The 22,503-nt window shown below is 38.3% G+C and overlaps 1 protein-coding gene across 1 annotated transcript; it reads left to right on the top strand.

Moving 5' to 3' along the window:
• Window positions 1-128: 128 nt before the first annotated feature.
• RIOK3 (RIO kinase 3) lies at window positions 129-20,852 on the top strand. Its single transcript, XM_052660307.1, has 13 exons — window positions 129-328; window positions 6,000-6,115; window positions 6,740-6,885; window positions 6,979-7,086; window positions 7,273-7,382; window positions 8,569-8,712; window positions 9,366-9,493; window positions 14,077-14,274; window positions 15,507-15,666; window positions 17,232-17,312; window positions 17,401-17,490; window positions 18,343-18,450; window positions 19,303-20,852. Exons 1-13 carry the CDS (start codon window positions 266-268, stop codon window positions 19,408-19,410), a joined length of 1,560 nt encoding a protein of 519 aa, XP_052516267.1. The 5' UTR covers window positions 129-265; the 3' UTR covers window positions 19,411-20,852.
• Window positions 20,853-22,503: the final 1,651 nt, after the last annotated feature.

Genomic DNA, 22,503 nt, shown 5'->3' with positions numbered 1-22,503 from the left:
GACCGGAAGTGCGGTCCTCTAGGGCGGAGAAAGGTGACCTAACGCGGAGCCCCGGTAGGTGGCCAATCGGAAGCGAGCGTACCGGCGTAAAAGGCGGAAGAGAAGCGGTCTAGTTCCGGACGCGGCCGCTGCCGCCGCCATCTGTCATCTGAGCTCCGGCACCAGCACCCTGCCGTCCCAGCCCTCCCGCCTGTCTCCTCGGCGGAGCTGCTTCCCGGTCCTTCCACCTCTCTACTCTGTTCTCGTCGCTAACTTCTTCCCCTACATGGATCTGGTCAGAGTGGCATCCCCTGAGCCCGGGCCAGCCGCGGCCTGGGGACCCAGCAAGGTGAGTGGCAGTCGGGGCTGACGCACCTGCCTAGCCTCCTGGACTGGTCCTCTCGGAGGACCCGGAGAGGATGGCAGGCGCCGAAGCGGCTCCCCAGGCGACTTGGGAAGTTTTGGGCTGAATACCAACCGCCTGGGAAAGGGAGGACGGGCGGCGGGGCTGTGGGTGTCGGGGAGAGAGAGGCAGGGAAGGGGCACAGGCTACCAGAGGCCACCCCGGTTAGGATCTCTGTCTAGTTAGTTGTGCACCTTGGTTTCTGAACCCCCGTAGCATGTATTTGGGCGGGACTCGCTTAGAGATGCTGACGTTTGAGGGAAGGCAAGCACGAACTTGTTTTTCTCCAGCCAAATGAGTCAGCCCAATTATTCACAGAAAGCCAGACGGAAAGGTGGCTGAGGAAGCTGTTTCCTTAACTTGTCAAGTGTGGTCATCCTACTTGGGCAGTTAGTTGTTTTTGAAGTAGTAAGTTTAGGAGATAAGTCCAGGCGCACCCTTCCTCCCCTCCAGGCTAATACTCAAGTGTTTACAAACTGTAAGATGGTTGTGTCTGAGTTTTAACGTTTATGCTTTTTCCTGTAATGGCCAACTGAAATGCTCATTTAACATTTGGTTTCTGATTTCGGGCTGCTGCTTTTCATGACACTTTCATTAGAAGGATGAAAAGATTCTTTTGCCACTTTATGGAGGGTTTTCTTGAAAGCAGAAGTAGGTCAATTGAGATTTTGTGTTCCTCAAATTAAAGTTGTGAAGGAATCCAACTTTTTTAGCTTCCTAATTGTTCATTTTTTAAAAATAAAAATGGACATTTACCAACATATTAATTTAAGGTGTACAACATAATGACAACATAATGTACAACATAATGATACATGTATATATTGCAAAATGCTCACCACAATAAGTCTAGTTAGCATTCAGGATTACATGTTTCTTGTGATGAGAACTTTTAAGATTTACTCTGTTAGCAACTTTCACATATACAATACAGCATTATTAACTAGTCATTCTGTATAGTACATCTCATGCCTCATTTATTTTGTTAACTGGAAGTTTCTATCTTTTGACCACCTTTACCCATTTCACTGACTTCTTTACGTGTTCACACAGAACATCTGTTCCATTTAAAGGGTCACTCATTAATCTTATTAGTAATATCTTCATACCAAAAAGTGGGGGAAGTATGAGCTATTAAGTACTGTAAAGGAAATTTTTATAAAAGTTCTCATACAACCATAAGGAGAATCTAGGATATTTAATTGGCAAATGTGGTTACATCTGTCTTTTACATTGTTTTTTTTTTCCCTGTCAAAGCTTTGTTTACAAGGTCAAGATCAGTAGATGTAAAAGCACAAGTCATTAGAAAGACACTAATAAATATATACTATACATGTTAAAATTCTCCAGGTAAGCTTGTAAAGCTTATAAAAATGTCAGATGAGACAAACTTTGCTCAGAATACCTGAGCTCAGAACAAACTTCACTTCCAAAACTAATTCAGTAATAAAATATTTGACATCAGTCATATTTTCATTTAAGTGTGCATCATCAGAACTATAAAATTTCATTTTCATCTTGCAATAAAAGATCATCTTGGGGTTTACTGATGTTCTGTTGAGAAAACAGCATTTTCCTGGGGGAACCAATAGAAATACACTGCAGGTATCACACTGCAAGTGTCATTTCCTTCTCTAACCTCTTGGAAGATGGAAGTGATTATAGAAACCTGTGTGGAGTAAGTGGAGATTTGAGGAAAACCTTGGAAAATGGAAAGAATGTTAAAGGCTAATGATTCTCAAAACTTTTCCATCAGGACTTCTTTATACTCTTAAAAACCATTGAGAACTCCAAGAACTTTTGTTTATATTGGTTATATAGATTGATATTTATCATATCAGAAATTAAAACTGAGATATTGAAAAACTTTGTTAAGTGATGTAAACCATGATGTTTATATAAATAATATGTTTTACAAAAAAAAAAGCTGTTTTCCAAAATGAAAAATTAGTGAAGTAGTATTTTGGATTTTTGCAGATTTCTTTAATGTAGTAACTTAGTAGAAGACAGCTGGATTTTCATAGCTCGTTTTTCTTCAGTCTGTTGCAGTATGTATCAGTTGAAGTATATGAAGAAAATCCATCCTTACAAATAGGTGGATTTTAGCAGGCATAATTGCAGATGGGTAATAAGAGCACGGTAGACACACTGAGAATGAACTGAGTTAATCTTTAAAAATGCACATTAAAAAAATGTTATTCAAGTATAGTTGATTTACAGTGTTGTGTTTAATTTCTGCTGTACAGCAAAATGATTCAGTTATACATATACATGCTTCTTTTTTATGTTCTTTTCCATTATGGTTTATCACAGGATATTGACTATAGTTCCCTGTGCTGCACAGCAGGACCTTGTTGTTTGTGCATCCTATATAGAGTAGTTAAAATTCACATTCATATTCTAAACCCACTACCTTTGAAATTTTTGGAGAACACAGTTCACAGGCACTCATTCTTGTAGCCACAAGAGTGCTGCCGTCTTACCTGATACAGACTCTGGAAAACTCTACACTCTTGAGAGAATGAGAGTGGGAACTTTTTTAGAACTATTATGAAAATAATTTTGACCTCTTAGACACCCTGGGAGGGACTTGGGGGTCCCCAGTTACAAAATGCCAAGCTGCTGTTATGAGCAATGAATTTTAGGGAATATTCCAAGAAGGGAGAATGGACATACTGTACGTAAAAGTGAGGAAGTGTGTAGCTCTGTTGGAAAGAGCTGTAACATTGGATTAGTGGTACTCCTCAGAACTGTTAAGGTCACCAAAAAGGAGGAAAGTCTGAGAAGCTCACAGCCAAGAGGAGACGAAGGTGACATGATGACTAAATGTTATGTGGTATCTTGGATGGCGTTCTGGAATAGGATAGAGACATTAGGAGGAAGCTAAGGAAACCTGAATGAAGTATGGGCTTTAATTAATGATTGAGCTCATTAATTGTGACGCAAGTACAGTATTTACACGGAGATGCTGGGTATAGGGATTCTGGCGACTCTGCAGTCTTGGTGATTTGTTGTTGTTGTTGCTCTAAAAATACTCTAAAATTGAAAGTTAAAAAAGTAGTGTTGTTGTATAGGCTCAGATCACATTTTGCAGAAATCCTTGTTTTGAGAAGTAAAATTACCCACTTAAATATTTTGCCTAGATTATGTCTTCCAGCTGCATGAGCAGAAAAGAAACTTTCCTGTGAGTTATGGTTCCCTTGACTGGCTTCAAGTTGAGGACAGAATTTTTGTTATTATGTACCTCCTTCGTGTTTGCTGGTTTTTTGTTTTTTGTTTTTTGCTTTAAAGTTGATTCTTTCCCTGTGGTTGTGTGCAGTAAAATCTTTAAAAAGAAACAAAAAGCGAGATGGGCAGCTTGTGATGCATCTTGAAGAGTAGAAGGAAGGGGGAATGATTTCCCTCCTATCTGCAGCCAGCCAGGTGTGGGAGGATAGTAACTGTGAAGACCCCACATTGCTGCATTCAGTGATTGCAGTTTCCCAGGAGAGGAAAACAGGGTAGGTCAGGGGTCCTCAGCGAACAGGAGGCAGGGAGCTAATGATGGGCTTGGTAGATGTCACTTAAAGCAGAATAACTAGCTGGAAGTGGTTGGAGTTTCCCATCAGATCTTGATGCCCTGGTGAGTTTAATTTGTTGAAAGCAGTAGTGGGAAGTGATGTCAGATTGCTTGGGTAGAACAAAGGCCTTTTATTCTTATCTCCTTAAACATTTGACAGAGGGAGCCAATGACTTCCTAAAGAATCGCAAAATGACAAAAGAAGATTCCCCTCCATTCACCCTATAATGCCCATTTGGAGAAGGGGCCCCAGTGCCTTTTCTAGTCCCCCCTCGGGATGGTGACCACTTGAGCCTGTGGAGAGCTACCATGCCTGGCAGCGGTCCCTCACAGCCTGGAACATTTTAAGGAGGGATTTTGGGCTACTGGTTTGAAGATGTGATTTCAAAGTATGGAAGTTGGCAGACTTTCAGAAATCTTTGCTTATTTACCCCACACAAGGAAGAAACCTCAGTGTGAGGTGGCCCAGCTGAGCTGGCCAGCAGGGGTGCAGAGAAGTCCACCTCTAGAGCCTCGGGCTCCTAGGAGCGCAGTCAGCAGGACTGAGCAGTCCTGGTGACTTGTTGGTGCTCTCAGTCTCTGCTCGTTTCCCTTTCCCATTCAGTCTGTCTTGAAAGTAGGTAAATCTCTGCCTCCAAAATAACAGTGACTGCCTTTCATCTTTTACCTCTCTGAGAGATTGTCCACAGACGTCTTAACATCTTAGGAGAATTAACTGACTGCTAGCTAGAGACTAGAAGCCTGAGAAGTGGGTGGGCAGAGGGGCTGACAGCACAGTGGGGAGGAGGACTTTAACCTAGGAGCAGTGTAGAAAGAAATCAGACCTCTCCAGCCTAGGGACACCCTGGCAGTTCCTTGACATATCCCCAGGTTTCCTTTTGATGCCTGTTCAGTAAAGAACTCGAATGCCTCTTTAGGTCTGAAGCCCTGTGCTGGACTCTGGCTAAAACACTTACCATCACATGCTATTCTAAATTAGACTCTCAGGAGTGGTAGTGGTTAAGAAAAGTTTGGACTTCATCTTGAAGGCAGTGGGAAACATTAAAGCAATAAAAGGACTTTAATAAGGAGACTGAGTCAGTCAAATCTACATTTTAGAAAAACCATAGTGTTGTGGTGTGGAGAGTGGAAGCAAACAGAAGGCAGAGTTAGGGGGCTCTTACAGTGAGTCACCCAGCGATGGGAGGATGACACCTCAGAAAGGGGATAGAGAACAAGTTCTGGAGATACTTAGATCTCTTATTAGTATTAATGGTCTTAATCACTGGACTGTCATGACTATGATGGAGTCATTTGCTGCTGCTCAGTGAAGCTTCTCCCCTCAAAAATTAGGAATTGTGAAATAAAGCTGCAGTTTATACACATTGCAGAGGGGCTGAGATGGTGATGCCATTGAGGAGGGCTGACCGGCCAGCTGTTCTTGAAGAGTCTCACAGAATACTACTTTGCTCTAGTAATAATGTTTCAGGAATCCATTTCTCAACTTCTAAAGTTCAGAAGTATAGGGTTCATTGTTTGTCACTGCTGGGGGTATTTTTTGTTTTGGCTTATCCCAGGTTATCTTGAAAGGGGCTGCCGTATACTATTTACTTGTTGAAGACTTACTGCTTAAATTAGAAGGAAGTGTAGCTTCTAAGTGGGCTTTGAATTGTGGTAGTTGGTATAGCCTGTTCCTCTAAGAGAATCTACCCAGGAAGCCAAATTACAAGTGGAAGGTGAGCAAAGTATAAGTTGCTTGGTGAGCATGATATCAGAACAAGGGGCATCACATGAACTCAGTGGCTAGTCAGGTGATGCTGGCGTAGCCTGTGCTCCCCTCCACTATAAGGACAATTCCACCAAGCAGGCTGGAAAGTGCTCTTGGCTGTCATAGTCTAGGTGTGCCTTTGATTAGATTTGAGCTAGGATCTATTTTTACCTTCAAGATGATTTCTGCAAAAAACTAAACATTCCTTTTGAGTTTATTTAACTCCTCTAATTCTCAAAAGATAACCTTATTTCCAGGTTTGGAAGTCACTTTAATTTCATTATTTTGAATTGCCTTTTTTTTTTAAACAGTGTCCATGGGCTACCCCTCAAAATACAATGTCTTGTTCTTTGTCTGATGTAATGAGTGAGCAGTTGGCTAAAGAATTGCAGTTAGAAGAAGAAGCTGCCGCTTTTCCTGAAGTTGCGTAAGTAAAAGTCACAAAGAATCTATTTGACCTAGCAACTGACCATAGCCAAGTCTTAGGATTTGATTAGTGATTGTCATGACAAATGAGTCAGATTTAGAAAAGCAGTGCAATAGAAGGAGCACCATTTTAGGAGTTCACTGATATTTGGGTTTTGGTCCCAATTTTGTGACTAGTTTTCAGTATTATCTTGGGCAAACTGCTCAGTTTCTCTGGGTTTCAGTTACTGCAGCAGTTGAACTCTGTTATCAAATAGATTAACAAATAATAATCAAATAGATTGATTAACAGTTTTGATTAAGTGTTTGTAGTTTGTCTTTCCATGTATACGTCATCCCCTCTGATCAGAACACAGAACAAATGAATTTGGGGTCTGCTTGGTTCTTATGATAGGCCCTTTAGCTTTCTGTTTCTTAAAGCTCCCTTAATCCTGTTGGGTGCTCTCACAGGTGCCTGCTGTTGGTCAGAGGGCAGCTGGGCAAGAGGGGGTGAAGGGTTTGGTAATGTTCTTCCATTGTTTCTTCAATACAGTGTTAACACTGAAAAGGCACACGTCACCCAAAATTGGTAGCATCTGTTTACACCAGCACATTATATTAGTCTATATTGCCTTATTTTGAATAGTGTTGCTGAAGGACCATTTATTACTGGAGAAAACATTGACACTTCCAGTGACCTAATGCTGGCTCAGATGCTACAGATGGAGTTTGACAGAGAATATGATGCCCAGCTTAGGCGTGAAGAAAAAAAATTCAATGGAGATAGCAAAGGTACTATGACCTTACTGTGACAACCCCATTGGGTGGTAGGAAATGCTTGTAATGGGCCCTAAATAAATCTTCAACTGTTTTTGCCTTTTTAAGTTTCCATTTCCTTTGAAAATTATCGAAAAGTGCATCCTTACGAAGACAGTGATAGCTCTGAAGATGAGGTTGACTGGCAGGACACTCGTGATGACCCCTACAGACCAGGTATCAGGGCTTTGACCTTCTAAGGGCATAGAATGGGGAGACAGGAGGACTAAGTATTGTATACTTATCTTTGACTCTCATTTGGTAATTTACTATTAGATTCAGATATCTTTTTTAGACAATAGTGAATGCAGCAATTTAGTCTCTGCTGTTTTTACATATTTGACTTGTCTTAATCACCTTTAGCAAAACCAGTTCCTACCCCCAAAAAGGGTTTTATTGGAAAAGGAAAAGACATCACAACCAAACACGATGAAGTAGTATGTGGGAGAAAGAACACAGCCAGAATGGAAAATGTAAGTTACAGAAAGGGTTCCCCTGAATCATAAGTATCCTAAAGTTTTATTAGGGTTAGTTAAAAACATAGGATTCTAAATACACTGTCTTAAGTTTCTAAAAATATCCTTCATCCTTTCTAGAGATATTGTAGAAGACAGAACAGCAGCACCATGGAAACTCAGCCACTGATGAGAATATATTGTACCTCAGAATAAAATTCTCCAACAATATTAAGAAAACTAGTTTGATTGACATTGATTCTAAAATTAAGAAACTGTTCTTAGAAAGTAACGTTCTTCAGTGTCTTAGTTTTCCATGAAATACCCAAGAAACATAACCATGGCGATTGGAGGGCAACATTGGGAGGCGGAAACCCTTCCTACTGTACACCCTGCTGTAATTTTTGAATTTTTTATCTTGTGCCTGCACCTGCAAAATCAGAAACAAAATGTGATTTTTGAAAAATAGAAAAAAGGGCATTTTTTTCCTCCTTCACAAATATCATGGTAAATATAAAACATTTAGACTTCAGGACAAAAATACTTACTAAACATATTATTAAATTCTAGAAATAATCTAGATCTGACTCTAGAACAACTCTGTCCAGTATAATTTTTTGTGATAATACCACACACTGTGTGTACCAGTGCTATCTAATATGGTAGCCATATTTGACAACTGAGTACTTGAAATTTGGTACAACTGAGGAACTGAATTTTTAATTTTATTTTAATAATTTAAATGTAAACATCCACATGTGGCTAGTGGCTTCCATATTGGGCTTAATTGTCATGGTGTGAGCATAGCTTGCTGTTTTATCCTACTCTTCAAAAATAATTGACTGTGAAATTGTTTTTTTTTTTGTAAGACTTGGTGTGATTTCAAAATATAATATATCCTTTGATATAAAAGCAAAGTTCAGAGCATATGCTAAAATACCTTAGTTTTTAGATGTGTTTGGTTGTTTTCCATGCATAAAATAAACCCTCCCTTCCTTTGGGATGAAATTTCTTTAAAAAGCCTTGTTTCCCTTTCTGTTGAGCTCACTGCTGAGTTATTTTGGTTTTTCCTCTGCAATGTCTATGGATTCTGCTTTCATAGCATTATCATCTATTGAGTAGGGAACCTAATCCAAGTAAAACTGTTTATCTCTGTCCCATGTTAAAGTATTCAGATGCTGATTTTTCTCTTCCATTTTGGCAGTTTGCACCTGGGTTTCAGGTAGGAGATGGAATTGGAATGGACTTAAAACTATCAAACCATGTTTTCAATGCTTTAAAACAACATGCCTACTCAGAAGAACGTCGAAGTGCCCGCCTCCATGAGAAAAAGGAGCATTCTACTGTAGTAAGTATTCTTACATTTAATGGAAAGATTCATATTGGAAAACTTCACGTTTGGAGGAAAAAACAAGACAGAAGTTCATGTTTGATATTTTTTCATGAGATTGACTTTTCAAATCAAAGATGTGAATAAAACCCAAGTAGCTTTGCCATTTGACTTTCAGATTTCATGTAATGGTTATTAATCAGTTACTCAAGACTAGCCTTTCAGTGGTCATAATTAATTTGGACTATGTTGCTTTCATTGCATATGATAAATTGTTTTCTGTCATGACATATTTATAATAACATGGTTTATAATGTTTTAATTAATGAAGTTAGTGTCTAGTATCTTGAGAATAATTTTTAAACTTTTAGAAAAACAACTAATGGTAGATACATCAGGAGAGTTATTTAAAGTTTGGAGATAAAACTTTGACTAAGCTAGAGTCTGATTTTTAGTAGTTCTTTCAGATATTCACTTTCAGAGACAGTAGAGTTATAGGAATGGATGTTAGCTTAACAGTCCTCTTTTAAGAGCCTGTTATATATACATCTAAGTAAATGAACAATAAAAGTTTTAAAAAGTGTATATTTTGAATGTTGGATATTAGGAATGGCTCAGAAAATGTTTTGTGATTTCCAGTCATTTTCACTTACAGCACTTAATATTTGCAGGAAAAAGCAGTTGATCCTAAGACACGTTTACTTATGTATAAAATGGTCAACTCTGGAATGTTGGAGACGATCACTGGCTGTATTAGTACAGGAAAGGAATCTGTTGTCTTTCATGCATATGGAGGAAGGTAAATAAGCAGAAAACAATACCGTGATATAAACCAAAGCTTAGTCCCTTGTTCTTAATTTACATAAGATCAAAGTTTAAAGTGTTATTTTAGGAAGTCTCAGCAATACAGGGACACAAAAAGAAAAACACAGTCAAGGGAGTTCGCTAGTGGTCTAGTGGTTAGGATTCAGTACTTTCACTGTTGTAGCCTAGGTTCAGTCCCTGATCTGGGGGACTGAGATCCTGCAAGCCTCGCCGTGTGGCCAAAAAAAACCCCAGTCATCCCAATTCTACCATCAAGAGAGAACCGGTAATAATTTTGTGTAGACTCCTCAAGTCTTTTTTCTATGAACATACTATTTTTCATATTATTGTAATTGTTCTATATCATACAGGCAGCTGTAGTGGCATAGCAAAATTTGAGCCTGAGTTTGATTCAAAACTTTTCTCTATGGGACTCTGATACCAAGTTGGGAGGGTTATACTTAAAGAAATGTCTTTAAAGCTTTTTTTGTCATTTTAGATCTTACCCACTTTACTTTTGTTACGAGATCTTAGTCGAATAAAGGATGGCATGAGGAAGAGAAAACGTTTTAAACATGGAGCCTGTTGAGAGAATGTGCAAACCAGGAATATGATGTCATCTGGTTACTTAGCTTTGAAGTCTTACTAGTTCATCAAGGCTTACTAGCTCAGCTAATCCTTTATGTTAGCAGTGTTTATAAACAAAATTGTTAAAATAGATTACAGATTATTCTAGTTATTTTTAGCTTTAGAAGGTATTTATTATATACTTAAAGGGATTCAAACAATACTGCTCAAGTACTTGCCTTTGGTTTTCTTATTTAGCTTGTTTCCCTTTCTAGATGCAACATACACATATAATCATGTATTGAATTACACTAAGTTCCAAAACGAAAGGGATAAAAATGAATGTTAGGTTAAAATGACTCAACATTTTTTAAGCAATGTGATCTGGAGCAGTCTACTAAACTTACTTGAAAATTCACCCTCCCTTCATAGGATTTTAGTTGGGGTGATTGAGATCGTATTTGATTATACCTGGTATAAATTACTCTTAATAAACCTTTTTTTTTCTTTTTACTCTAAGCTCTGTTGCCCTCTTTCCAAATTTCAGCTGAGGGTTCCCTGAGATCAGGCAAACATAACTTAATGGCACAAATTATTTTAAAATGAAAAGTTCCTCACAATAGAAATTAAACTGTACAAAAAGGATTAAAATGAAAGTAGCCTTCATCTTACCAGCTGTGGCCTCCACAGGTTTTTCCTCTAAAGTTTACCACTATTAATAGTTTTTGGTGTAGTCTTCTAGAAGTTTTTATCAGCATCTTTTTTTTCAATTAATATATCTCTCAAGTCCTTCTAGTTTACTGGTTTGTATCATACCATTTTTATAGTAGAACATTCCACTCTATGAATATACAGGAATATCTTTGTACATAAGCTTTGCTATGCTTTTGCAAATAAATCCTTAAGCTAAATTCCTAACACTTGGAATTGCTGGGGCAAAGACTACATGCATTTTTCCCCTTTCTGTTAAACAGTGGAAGGCCTTACTGAAAAGAGAGTACCAGATTTTGATCACTGTTTGGCCCACTGAGCAGGCTGTTATATCAATCAATGTTTCTTGATTTCTGTTATTCATTAAAAATTTTTTTAAAAAACTTTTTCTTCTTATGTGTCACACCGAAGGCCAGAAATCTTAAATTTGTTTATTTTTTAATAGTGGAGCAAATACACTTTTCCCTGTGAGCTAGTTAGAGTTGCAGGTTGCACAATTCTGAATGTCAGTAAGATGTTGCCAGATTGCCCAATAAGACAGTTAACCAGTTTATGCCACCACCAGTAAGCAGTATGAACCTGTTTCCCTCATTATCATCAGTGCCTAGTCTTATCAAACTTAATATTTTTTTCTCAATGTAAAAGATGGAAAGTACCTTTTTAGTGTTTTGGTGTGCATTTATTTAGAATGATTAGGGTTTGGTTTTTTTTTTCACATGTATTGGCCACTTGGGTTTCTTTTTCTTGCCATTTTCCTTGTTTATTCTTTCTCCATTTTCTGTTTAACTTAATGATCCTTTGATAGAACAAGTGGGCTCCCTTTGCTTATTGTAGAATTGGTATTATAATCTATACTTTGGCATTTGTAAGTTAGTAAAGCTAGAGAGCATTTGGTTTTCAATAGCTGAGAGTAAATATATTTTAAAGTATAAGTTAGTTTCCTCTGCTACATAACAAATTACCACAGATATAGCAACTTAAAACAACACCTATGTATTATCTTATGGTTCCTGTTGATCAAGTTCAGGCAGGCTGGGTTCTCTGCTTAGGGTCTCCCAGGACTGCACTCTTGCGTGTCAGCTGGGCTGTGTTCCTAACCGGAGCATGAGGTCCTCTTCCTTAGGCACAGTTCAGTTCCTTGTGACTATAGGACAGAGGTCTCCACCTTCTGGTTGCCTGCCAGCCAGGGACTGCTCTGAGCTCCTAGAGGCCCCTGTAAGTTCTAGTCATGAAGCCCTTTTGTACAGCAGGTTGCATCTCAGAATAATCAGGAAACTCTCTGCCTTGGGTCTACTAAGACTGAGTCTTAGAGGATGGAAGATAATCCTGGCAATGACTGTACTATCACTTTTGCTGTAATCTACTCAAGGGAGGGGCTTATACAGGCATGTACACCAGGGACTGGGATCTTGGGGACCCTTTTAGGTCCTGCCTGCCACAGAGCTCTTCTGGGTTCTGTCATGCTCACATTGACCAAGTAATCAACAGTTATTTGAATAGTAACATGTGCTAGATTTTTTCAGGATATAACATGGTATATTCAAGAGGAGGACATTACAGTAAGAACTGGTAAAAGTTATACAGAATGTAACATACATAGGTTGGTCTTTTTTAATACATATGTATCTTTTTTAGAAGATTAAAAAAGTACTATTCATGATTGTGACTGTCTCAAGAGTTGAAATGGGAAATGAAACTAACTACCACAGGTGGTAATCAAAGGAAAGTTCACCTTTATTTGTAAAGTTTAATTCTTTAAAAAAAAAGTGGAGGAGGGAGTGCTGAAAATGGGAGGATTGAAATTTAGACTGTGAGATTAGACAGAAAATTAGAAGTTACATATTTAGAGATAATAAGGTATAAAATTGTGTAAGCAAACCAGAAATTGGTAAGGAGGACCTTAAAAGCTCAGCAGAGGGTTGTGTAATTTACTGAGAAACATGGAAGCTTTTTTTAGTAGGAGAATGACAAGACGAGTCTTATAAATTAGATTGTCTCCTGGAGACCTTGCAAGTGAGGAATCTCCTCACTAGTATTTTTGATAGGGCCTCATCTACCTATGGTTAAATTATTTCAGTGACAGAGAACTTATCTCAAAATCCAGAGATGTCTAAAACATCTTTAAATTATCATTTCTTCCTTGGGGAGAATCTCTATTCTGTCTCACTGAAAACTGGTTCGTTCATTCACCAAGTGTTTATGCAGCTGCCATGTTCCAGGCATCTTCTGTGTACTGGGGCTATAGCAATGACTGGTACAAGGGAGGTCCCTGCTTTCATAGACTACTACTTCCCACCCCTCCCTCCAGTCCCCTCCCAAGACTATCAGATAAGTGCCATGCAAATGGATAAAACAGGGTGATGTCATAGTGACTGGGTGACTGCTTTTTATCAGTAGGACTGGGAAACCTCTGATGAAGTGACATTTAAACCTGGATTTGAATGACACACCTGGATTCAGTATCGCATATCAGAAGGAAGAACGTTCCAGACTAAAAAACAGCTAGTGCTAATGCCTTCAGACAGGTGTAAGCTTGGTATCTTTGGGAGATTAAGAAAGCCAATTTCCCTGGAGTGTAGTGTGTGAGGAGGAGCCAGAAGGCTGGAGAAGCAAAGGGTGTATCAGGCAACACTCTGTAAGTCAGGGTAAGGAGTGTGATTTTTCAGTGCAGTGGGAACCAAAGTTCAGATTCGAATCTCATTTTCAAAGGATTATTCAGATTGCTGTGTGGGAAATGAATTCTAGTCAGGCAAGAGAAGAAACAGATCAGTTAGAAAGTTGTGGTGATAGTTGAGAGATGACTTCGGTCAGACTAACAAGTGATGAAGATGAAGAGTAGGAGACTGCTGGTGTGTGTTTGGAAAGTGAGAGTGGACAGTCTGTGCTGTGGGGTTGGCTGTGGGAAGGGAGAGGGACTCCAGGCAGACTACAGCCTATTTTAAAGTGTATGAAAAAAAAAAAAAAAAAGGGAAAAAAATTCATTAAGGAAATTTGAATAAACTTTGGGCAAGTGTATAGGTCTTCATTGTTCAAGTTTAATTCCATAGTCATTAAATGAAGATTATATTATGGGTTGTTGAAAACCGTGGACAATTTATTTGAAAGTGTGTCTTATTAAAAAAGCTAAAAGCTAGGGTTTTCTTAAGACCTAAAACGTGGAGGCTTAAAAAAAAACAAAACACCCCAAGGCTTCCATTCTCAGAGAAGATAGATCTTCTTTCATGTCATAAAGTTTTTTATTTTGAAGTTGTTTTTTACCTGGCAACCGACACTGACTTAATGTTTGTTTCTTCCACTTAGCATGGAGGATGGAAAGGAAGATAGTAAAGTTATACCTACAGAATGTGCCATCAAGGTATTTAAAACAACCCTTAATGAGTTTAAGAATCGTGACAAATATATTAAAGATGATTTCAGGTTTAAAGATCGCTTCAGTAAACTAAATCCGCGTAAGATCATCCGCATGTGGGCAGAAAAAGAAATGCACAATCTCACAAGGTAAAGAAAATCATTGTGCTGGAAGTCATCTTGGGTGATCACCTCTTTGTATTAAGTCTACCAGCCTGGCAAAAACACCCATGCTTTCTTTTAAATTCATTTGTAGAAAGCATGAAAGGCCTTGAAATTCTAGTATTTAAGGAGGGCTTCTATAAGAAAGCATTTCCATGCATATAACCTGAATTCGTACTCATAGGGCGAAAAATCCATTTTGTTTTTTCTTTTCCTCAGTAAAGTTTGAGGGAAATTAAGTCATTTTCTACTAAAGATATTTTGTCAAATATCTAAATGTTATCTTTTCCAGCTTCCAGTTAGGCATATTATAAATAATAATTTCCTTTTTTGTTTCAGGAAAGGTTTATCCCATCTAATATTTGTTCATTTGGTGAGGGCAGGATTTTACCAGTCTGATTGCATTTGCTTTAATTTATTAGACTTGTTGCCCAATTCTCAAAGCAGAATTTATCAAGGAAATTGTTTTGTCAGCCAAGAAATTGACTAATAATCTTTCTTATTTACAAACCTTCCTATATTTGAACTATTAAAAGCTTTTATTTTAGTTTGATTTTCCTAAAGTTGTTTGTTTTCAAACATAATTATCCATATTTATTAGTTGCAAGTCTTGTATTTAGTAGGACTTCTAATTAGGATAATTTCCCAAGAGACCTTTCTGCCCTACAGGTTGTTTTCTGTATTACTAAGATCTCATCACTGCCTTTCTTAACATTTTCCCATAGCTCCCATAGTCTTGAGTGTAAAGTTCAAAGCTGTTTTGTGACGCGGAGCCAGCCATTCTCTGTGGGCTCAGCCCACTTGTCCTTGCTCCCACTCAAGATCAACTAACCAACTGTGTTGATTTACACACACACCCCCCCACGTGGACTGTGCACCCCGATGCCTCTGCATCTCACAGCAGCTTCCACACCACACCTCCCCACAGTTTGAACCTGGCTGGTTCCTGTCTGCCCGCTTTTTCCTCGATGCCGCCCACCCGCGCCTCTGCCAGTGCCCGTACCACGCTGTGCTGTTGTCATCTCCTCACTCGTCTGTTTTTTCACCAGGCCACAGGCTCTGTGAGGGCAGAGGCTGTGTCATACTGCCTTTGCATTCCAACATTCCCCAGAGTGGAACACAGTGACAGCTCATTGCAGGACCTCGTTAGATATTTGTTGAATGAATGAAATATTCTCTCCTGCTGATCTTTACCTTCTTGATCCTTTCTTTCTGTGTAGGATGCAGAGAGCTGGAATTCCTTGTCCAACAGTTGTACTACTCAAGAAACACATTTTAGTTATGTCTTTTATTGGCCATGATCAAGTTCCAGCCCCTAAATTGAAAGAAGTAAAGCTCAGCAGTGAAGAAATGAAAGATGCCTACTATCAAACTCTTCATGTAAGTTGTGCCATACAGAGCATTCAGATACCAATTTTTAAAAATACTTCCTCTAAACTAAAAAAATTCCTAACAGGACTATTTTAAGGCGTTATAACGAGGACAAACTGAAGTTTGTGAAGGAATGTTAATATTGAAGAGTGGTCTTTCTATCAATATGCGTGTGTTTTGAGTTGTTTTAGAAAAATCATGGACCAGTGCATCAAGTGAAGGGTCAGTGTTAGTGACGTGGAAGCCAGAAGCTATTCATAAAACTTCATTAAATAAAATTTGAGGTTGTTATATTTAGCAGATACAGTGCCTTGTTAGTTTGTATGCCTTCTTGAAACAGTGAAGGAAATAACCATTAGTGTTGGGAAATTAGAAGGAAGCAGATTCACTCTCAGTGTAAGGAAGTAATGATCAGAAGATGGTGAGGTGTGGTTTATCCATCTGTGCAGGCATTAGAAGGCATATGTCAGGGGTCTTGAGGAAGCTATTTATATTTTGGGACAGCAACCAAATTCAGTCTGGGAGACTTCTAGCTCAGGAAACTGCTCCTGATACTGTTATGCCTCTGTTTTGTAAGACTTCCCTGGTGGCTCAGATGGTTTAGTGTCTGCCTACACTAAGGGAGACCCAGGTTTGATCCCTGGGTGAGGAATATCCTCTGGAGAAGGAAATGGCACCCCACTCCAGTACTCTTGCCTGGAAAATCCCATGGACGGAGGAGCCTGGTAGGCTGCAGTCCATGGAGTCGCAAAGAGTCGGACACGACTGAGTGACTTGACTTCACTTCTTTTTTTTTTTTTAATTGAATCGGAGAAATGTTTTTAGCACAGTGTGTGTGTGGAGCTCTCATGTCATGCAGCAGTTGATGTGAATATGAACATGTTATCCAAATTAATTTTTTAAGATATGGCTAGAGAGTTAGTCCAGTTTTCTCTGCCTTTAGTAGGAAAACAGTCAACGAAAATCAAGCCTACCTTTCTGGTTTCTTTTGGCCATGGTGTGGCTGGGGAAGAGATGAAGTAGTGATGAACTTCATATTTGATTCTGTTAAAGCTGGGAAACAAACATTAGTGCTGACTTCTCTAAGGCTAGGGATTACCACTAGTCATATAGTATATATAATATTATGTAATACCACTTAATTTAGAAGACTGTCTCTTTTTCACATGTCTGGCAGGAAGTACTTTTTATCTTGGAGTTGTGTGCACCCCTTGGAACTCTAAGTGAGATGTTTGCCCTTTTATGAAGGGTAAGCCTAGGTCCCCTGGTGACCACAGCTCTCTCACATACATGGGAATCCAGGTCTGCCCTTTGGCTTCCTGATAGCATTACTGTCACATGGGCGGGGAAGTAGAGTGTCATATCTCTTCTACTGTTTCATTGTTCTCCCATTGTTCCTTGAGGTTGAAAAAAAAAAAAAAGGCACAGCCTTGACTGTAGCACAAAAAAGAAGTTAAGTTCTTTACCCTGGTTTTGCTTTTTCTGGAAAATATTGGTTGATGTGGATATTTTAGTTGTATGAGTAACTTAGAATGGTTCCTCATGTCCTAAATGTCTGTCCTTTCTCCTCACAGTTGATGCAGCACTTATATAACGAATGTACTCTAGTACACGCCGACCTCAGTGAGTACAACATGCTCTGGCATGCTGGGAAGGTGAGGAGCATTTTGTTCATGTTCAGACTTAGTGACTTGATGTAAATGACTGACTATAAAGAAATAACTGTGCTGTGTATTTAAATAGGTCTGGTTGATTGATGTCAGTCAGTCTGTAGAACCAACCCACCCTCATGGCCTGGAGTTCTTGTTTCGTGACTGTAGGAATGTCTCACAGGTGGGAATGTAAATTGTCTTTTTTATGGGTGGGCTGTAATAGATTGAAATATTTTTCTGACTCCTAACACCAATAAGAAGACACTGTTCTTAGAAGTTAAAGGAAGGGTTTAGTTCCTCTTTGCTTTCACGATAAAGAGACAAAGATTGATTTGTCAGGTTTCATTTTTTGCAAGAATTTGATTGCATGCCTCACATTTGGGCCAATGAATTAAATTTCTGAGAGAGTAAGCTTTATTTTGGTTCTAAATATTTAAGCTGTCAAGTAGACATGTAATCCATGCACAGTGCTTTAAGGGAAGCTGAACTATAGCAACCCTGCATGCTTCCCACCATTGTTACTGAGAGAGTCTTGCTAGTGGTGTAGTCTGGACACTGTTTCTCTGAGGCAGAGTGAGTAGATGAGGGCAGGTGAAACTCAGTCATCACAGAGTTGAGATACATCTGTTTGCTGTTTTCTGAAGGAAATGAATTGTCAGCAACAGATTCAGATAGGAATGTTCTTTCTAAATACGATAGAACAACTTCATTGGAAATAATGTCTGAGTTTAATTCATGAAATTTAGTGATTATTTTCTGTCTACTTAAAGCAATGCCAAGCAATTTTATATATACCACTCATACTTACAGGTTTAGAAGGTGCAATATGACAGATTTATTATTAAATCCAGAAGACAGCCCACGTGTGTGAGAGGACAGTAAGCAAGTAGAACCTGAGCGCAGTTTTGAGTTGGAAACATCTGCAGCTAAAAAATTATGGAGGGAATTCACCAGTGTCTTACAGTACACTGTTTGCTGTTTCTGAGAGAACCTGGCTAATATCTCTGCTGACTTTCTCATGTTTCTTTACTAGTTTTTTCAGAAAGGAGGAGTAAAGGAAGCCCTTGGTGAACGAGAACTCTTCAATGCTGTTTCAGGCTTAAACATCTCGGCAGACAATGAAGCTGATTTCTTAGCTGAGGTAAGTGTTGTAAGGCTGTTTTTCACCTCGCTGATAGTGGGGAGCTGGATGGAGTAGATAATGAAACCCAGAGCTGAGTTTATCCTCTCATCCCCTCAGAAACAAAATTAGAGATTTTTCTTTTCTTGAGATGTTTTTGATCCTTCCTTGGAAATACCCAGTCATTGCAGTGGATCTCAGTTCAGTTGCTCAGTTGTGTCCAACTAACTCTTTGCGACCCTATGAATTGCAGCACGCCAAGCCTCTCTATCCATCACCAACCCCCAGAGTTCACTCAGACTCACTTCCATTAAGTCAGTGATGCCATCCAGCCATCCCTTCCTCCAGGGAATGTCTCTCAAAACTGAACAAAAACCGAAATGTGAAACAGCAACAAATTATTCCCAACAACCTACCAAAGCAGAGAATGATTGTAAAATCTGTTCCAGAAAGCCCCACTGTGACTTGAATTTGGCCAAGCCATGCTGGAGTCTAAGGCCAGAGGAGAAGTGACGGGAAGTTGGTACATCTAGCCTTTAGTTCAGGACAGTTACTTGATGTTGCTGCTGCTGAGTCAACTTTGGGATTTCCTTTTTCTTGTTCCCTGAAAGCTGTATAGATTATATCGTAAGACCTATCTGATGCCAGTGGCTAGCTTGATAAAGACACTTAGCATCAATCCTGATAACATAATCAAGTGAAAACATACACATATGTATCACACTGTGATCTGTGTCACACACTATAATTCTGATTCAAGTCCAGTGTCATTAGGAATGTCATTTTAGGAGAGTAAAAATACCAGTTCAATCTCAAGCATGACTTCTGTGAAGTAGCATTTTGACCAATGGATTCAATGTATATATTTTACAGATAGAAGCTTTGGAGAAAATGAATGAAGATCATGTTCAGAAGAATGGAAGGAAAGCTGCTTCATTTTTGAAAGACGACGGAGGTCCACCAGTCTTATATGATGAATAGCACTAATGCCCACTGCTTTCAGTGTTGACACACTGGTGATTTTCAGCTGCCAATGGCAAATGAAGTTATGGGTGACTTGAAATATCAAAACATGAGGCGTGTACAATGGTGCTTCTGTGCTTTTTTTCCCTTGTAACCCATATACCAGATGTGTGGAATTTTTAGCTCAGCATTGAGAGAATAAGATGTCACTACCTCTCATGATATGAATAGGGTAATATAATTCTTAACAGCTACAGGTTATCTAGCCGAAATCAACCTGATTTTACAGGATTTGTGGCATAAAATGTTTTGATGAGAATTTTTAACATTTCCAAATATGGAAGGAAGGGACAGTTGTGTTTACAAAGGAGACATTTATCACAACACACTTGGTTTTTCTCACCTCCCTCTTTTGTGTTGCATCTTTCCTCAGATATTTTATCGGCCTAAAATTAGCCCTTCTTAATTCCTTTTCCAGATTGTGACCATGATTCTAAAGGGAAATTTCTTCTCTTTAGTAGGTGACGTAAATGGAAATTTGGTTTCAGAATGGCTGACAGAAGTAAAGTGCTTTTTATTGGTACATCATGAATTCTTTTCCCACACTCATATGCAACAAAAAGGCATCATCAATTTCTGAAAGAGATAAATAAGTACTTCTCAACTATCCACAGTTTTTAAATTTAACTTCCAGCTTTTCTACATTTAGGTGAAATGATTAGGATGTAACTCATGGTGCAGCTGCTCTGCATTTATAATGAAAATGTAAATTATCTGGAAGGACAGAATAAAATCTTCAACCATGTTTAACATTTTTAATGAAGTCATTAAAACAAAGTTCAGTTTACACATCACTCAAGCTGTATACTTACTGATTTTGAAAGAAATATAGCAGGCTACCTAGAAAGATTATATAATCAAAGGATGAAAAGTACATACAGAACAAGTTGGGTACCAAATCACCAACTAATTTAGACTGCCTGATCTCGCTTTTAATAATTTTTAGTACTGTTGGGGTGCCACTTCTTAATGCAGACGAAATACACTGACTCTATTAAAAGACTGAAGCTCATTCAGAACAACACGATCGTTCGTAGAAAGTAAAATCCGAATATTAGTTACACAACATTATTTTAAAATGCCAAATACGTTCTCTCTAGAAAAATATTTATTTTGTTTCTGTTGTATAAATTTTAATTGTGTTTCAGAGAAGTGTGATTTGGGGCTACTCATTGCATTTCATGAAATGTTTACCACTATGAAACAAATATTTAAATGACTGGGAATTATTGACTTTACAGAAATTTTAAAGAACTAATTTTAAAAACCATTAACCATTAAATCTTGTTTTATTTTGTTTTCTGACATACTCTGTTTGACAGTAGCAGCAAACAGCTGCTGTATGGCATTCTTGGAGTGTGCTGTGAACATGCTTTTTAAGGAATTAAAAGTGAAGAGATCATTTTAGAATTGGTTCTTTGTGTGTATTCTTCCTGTTCCTTATATTAACATAGGTCCTGGCATTGAGTTACATTAACCCTCCTGTTTAAATTCAGCAGTGCTATTTTAAGCAGTGCCCCCCTCCCCCCAACTTCCCATCTTTAAATTTCACTTTTAAATGACCTATTTCACATTACAAATAGGTTTTTCCCCTCATGCAGAGCTAAGAGTAAATTTCTCACACCGTGGAAAAATGTTGATTTGCTAAATAGTCAAATACAAATGGGAAATAACAAAATCTGGAAGCAAGGATCTTTTGCCTCACTTTAATGGAAGTGAACATATGAATATGAGATAAATTATCAAAATAAGATTATGTGTAGAGAATTTTTATTTCAACAAGATAATTTTTTCTCAGTTTCCTTTTATTAAAAAAAAAAAAAGAAAATCAGGGACTTCCCTGACAATCTAATCCACTTCCCTGGCAGTGGTTAGGTCCTTGCTTTCAGTGCCTGGGTTGAATTCCTGGTCAGAAGTTACGGAGCAGCCAAAAAAAAAAAAAAAATCCATTTTTCTGCTTACAAAACTAAGACATGCATGCTTACTTACATTTAAATATTACAGAAATCCAGAAGTGCTGAAGTAAATGCCTCCTTGAATTCCAAAAATCACTGCATGCAGTGGGGCATACATCTATGCCATATTGTTTCTTCTCAGCAAATGTTGTATTCTCTTTTTTAAAAAAATCTTTGGACAGAAAGTGAGATGAAGCTAGGCAGCTGATGGTGAAGTGTTGATCATGGTAAAGCCCTAAGGAAGATGAAGGAGACAAAGGCCCTAAGATACATTAGAGGCTGTACAGTGTTGCTTGTTTAGGCTCTGGGCATCAGAAGAGATTGTTGTCTGAACCTTCTGAAAACTTCTGATCAGTTTCCAACACTTCAGAAGTTCCTAGGGAAAATCTCTTCTGATTGTACTTTCAAACCTAAATATTTCTATTTTTGAAGACATTTTATGAATGATTTAATTTCTCAAAGTTTATATTTGAAGATACCAGTTTATTCCTGTCAAAACCTCTTGTTTTTATTCTTTGATTTCATATTTATTTCCCAATCCATAAAGGTTACATTTGGAAACAGCATCACTTTTGGCTTTCCAACTTTCTCCCAAACATAGCTAGTTCTTCAAGGAGTCAAGACCAAATATAGTGGAAAGATAAAAACAGCAGATGGAGGAGGAAGTAGGGTATTCATTACAGAATAAATGAGTGAGCTACTACTTATAGCTCTAAATTTTTTTTTCTCTCTACCGACTTCTGGGAGGGAAAGAACATATAATTAGAACATTAGATGCGAAACCATAAAAACAGTGTCTGGGCAAAGTGCTAGATGATGAGCCAAAGTTTATGAAGAATGTGGGAAACACCAAAAAGGGTTTGGAAAGTTTATTAGGAAGAAACAGAGGAGTCTATTGCTTAAAGTGTTAATATATTAAGTACAAAAACAACTAATTTCCTATTTCATCTTCAGGTTGTATTAGATTTGGAAAAGGATAAGACAAATATTGGATAGAGCAATTGAAGTCTGTTCCACTAAATGTTTTCTCCCCTAAATCCATATGAAGCCTTAACCCCGATCATGACAACTGTATTTAGAAACGGAGCCTTTAAGA

The sequence above is a fragment of the Budorcas taxicolor genome, chromosome 22 (genome assembly GCF_023091745.1).
Source record: "Budorcas taxicolor isolate Tak-1 chromosome 22, Takin1.1, whole genome shotgun sequence".
Lineage (NCBI taxonomy): Eukaryota > Metazoa > Chordata > Mammalia > Artiodactyla > Bovidae > Budorcas > Budorcas taxicolor.
The sequence above is the reverse complement of the archived record's forward strand: the minus strand, read 5'-3'. Positions and strand labels throughout refer to the sequence as shown.

Excerpts from the sequence above, each read along its gene's own strand:
- RIOK3 (XM_052660307.1), top strand. The coding sequence starts at position 266 with ATGGATCTGGTCAGAGTGGCATCCCCTGAGCCCGGGCCAGCCGCGGCC. Across the intron at positions 329-5,999 it reads CGGCCTGGGGACCCAGCAAG|TGTCCATGGGCTACCCCTCA; the intron begins GTGAGTGGCAGT and ends TTTTTTAAACAG. Across the intron at positions 6,116-6,739 it reads GCCGCTTTTCCTGAAGTTGC|TGTTGCTGAAGGACCATTTA; the intron begins GTAAGTAAAAGT and ends TATTTTGAATAG.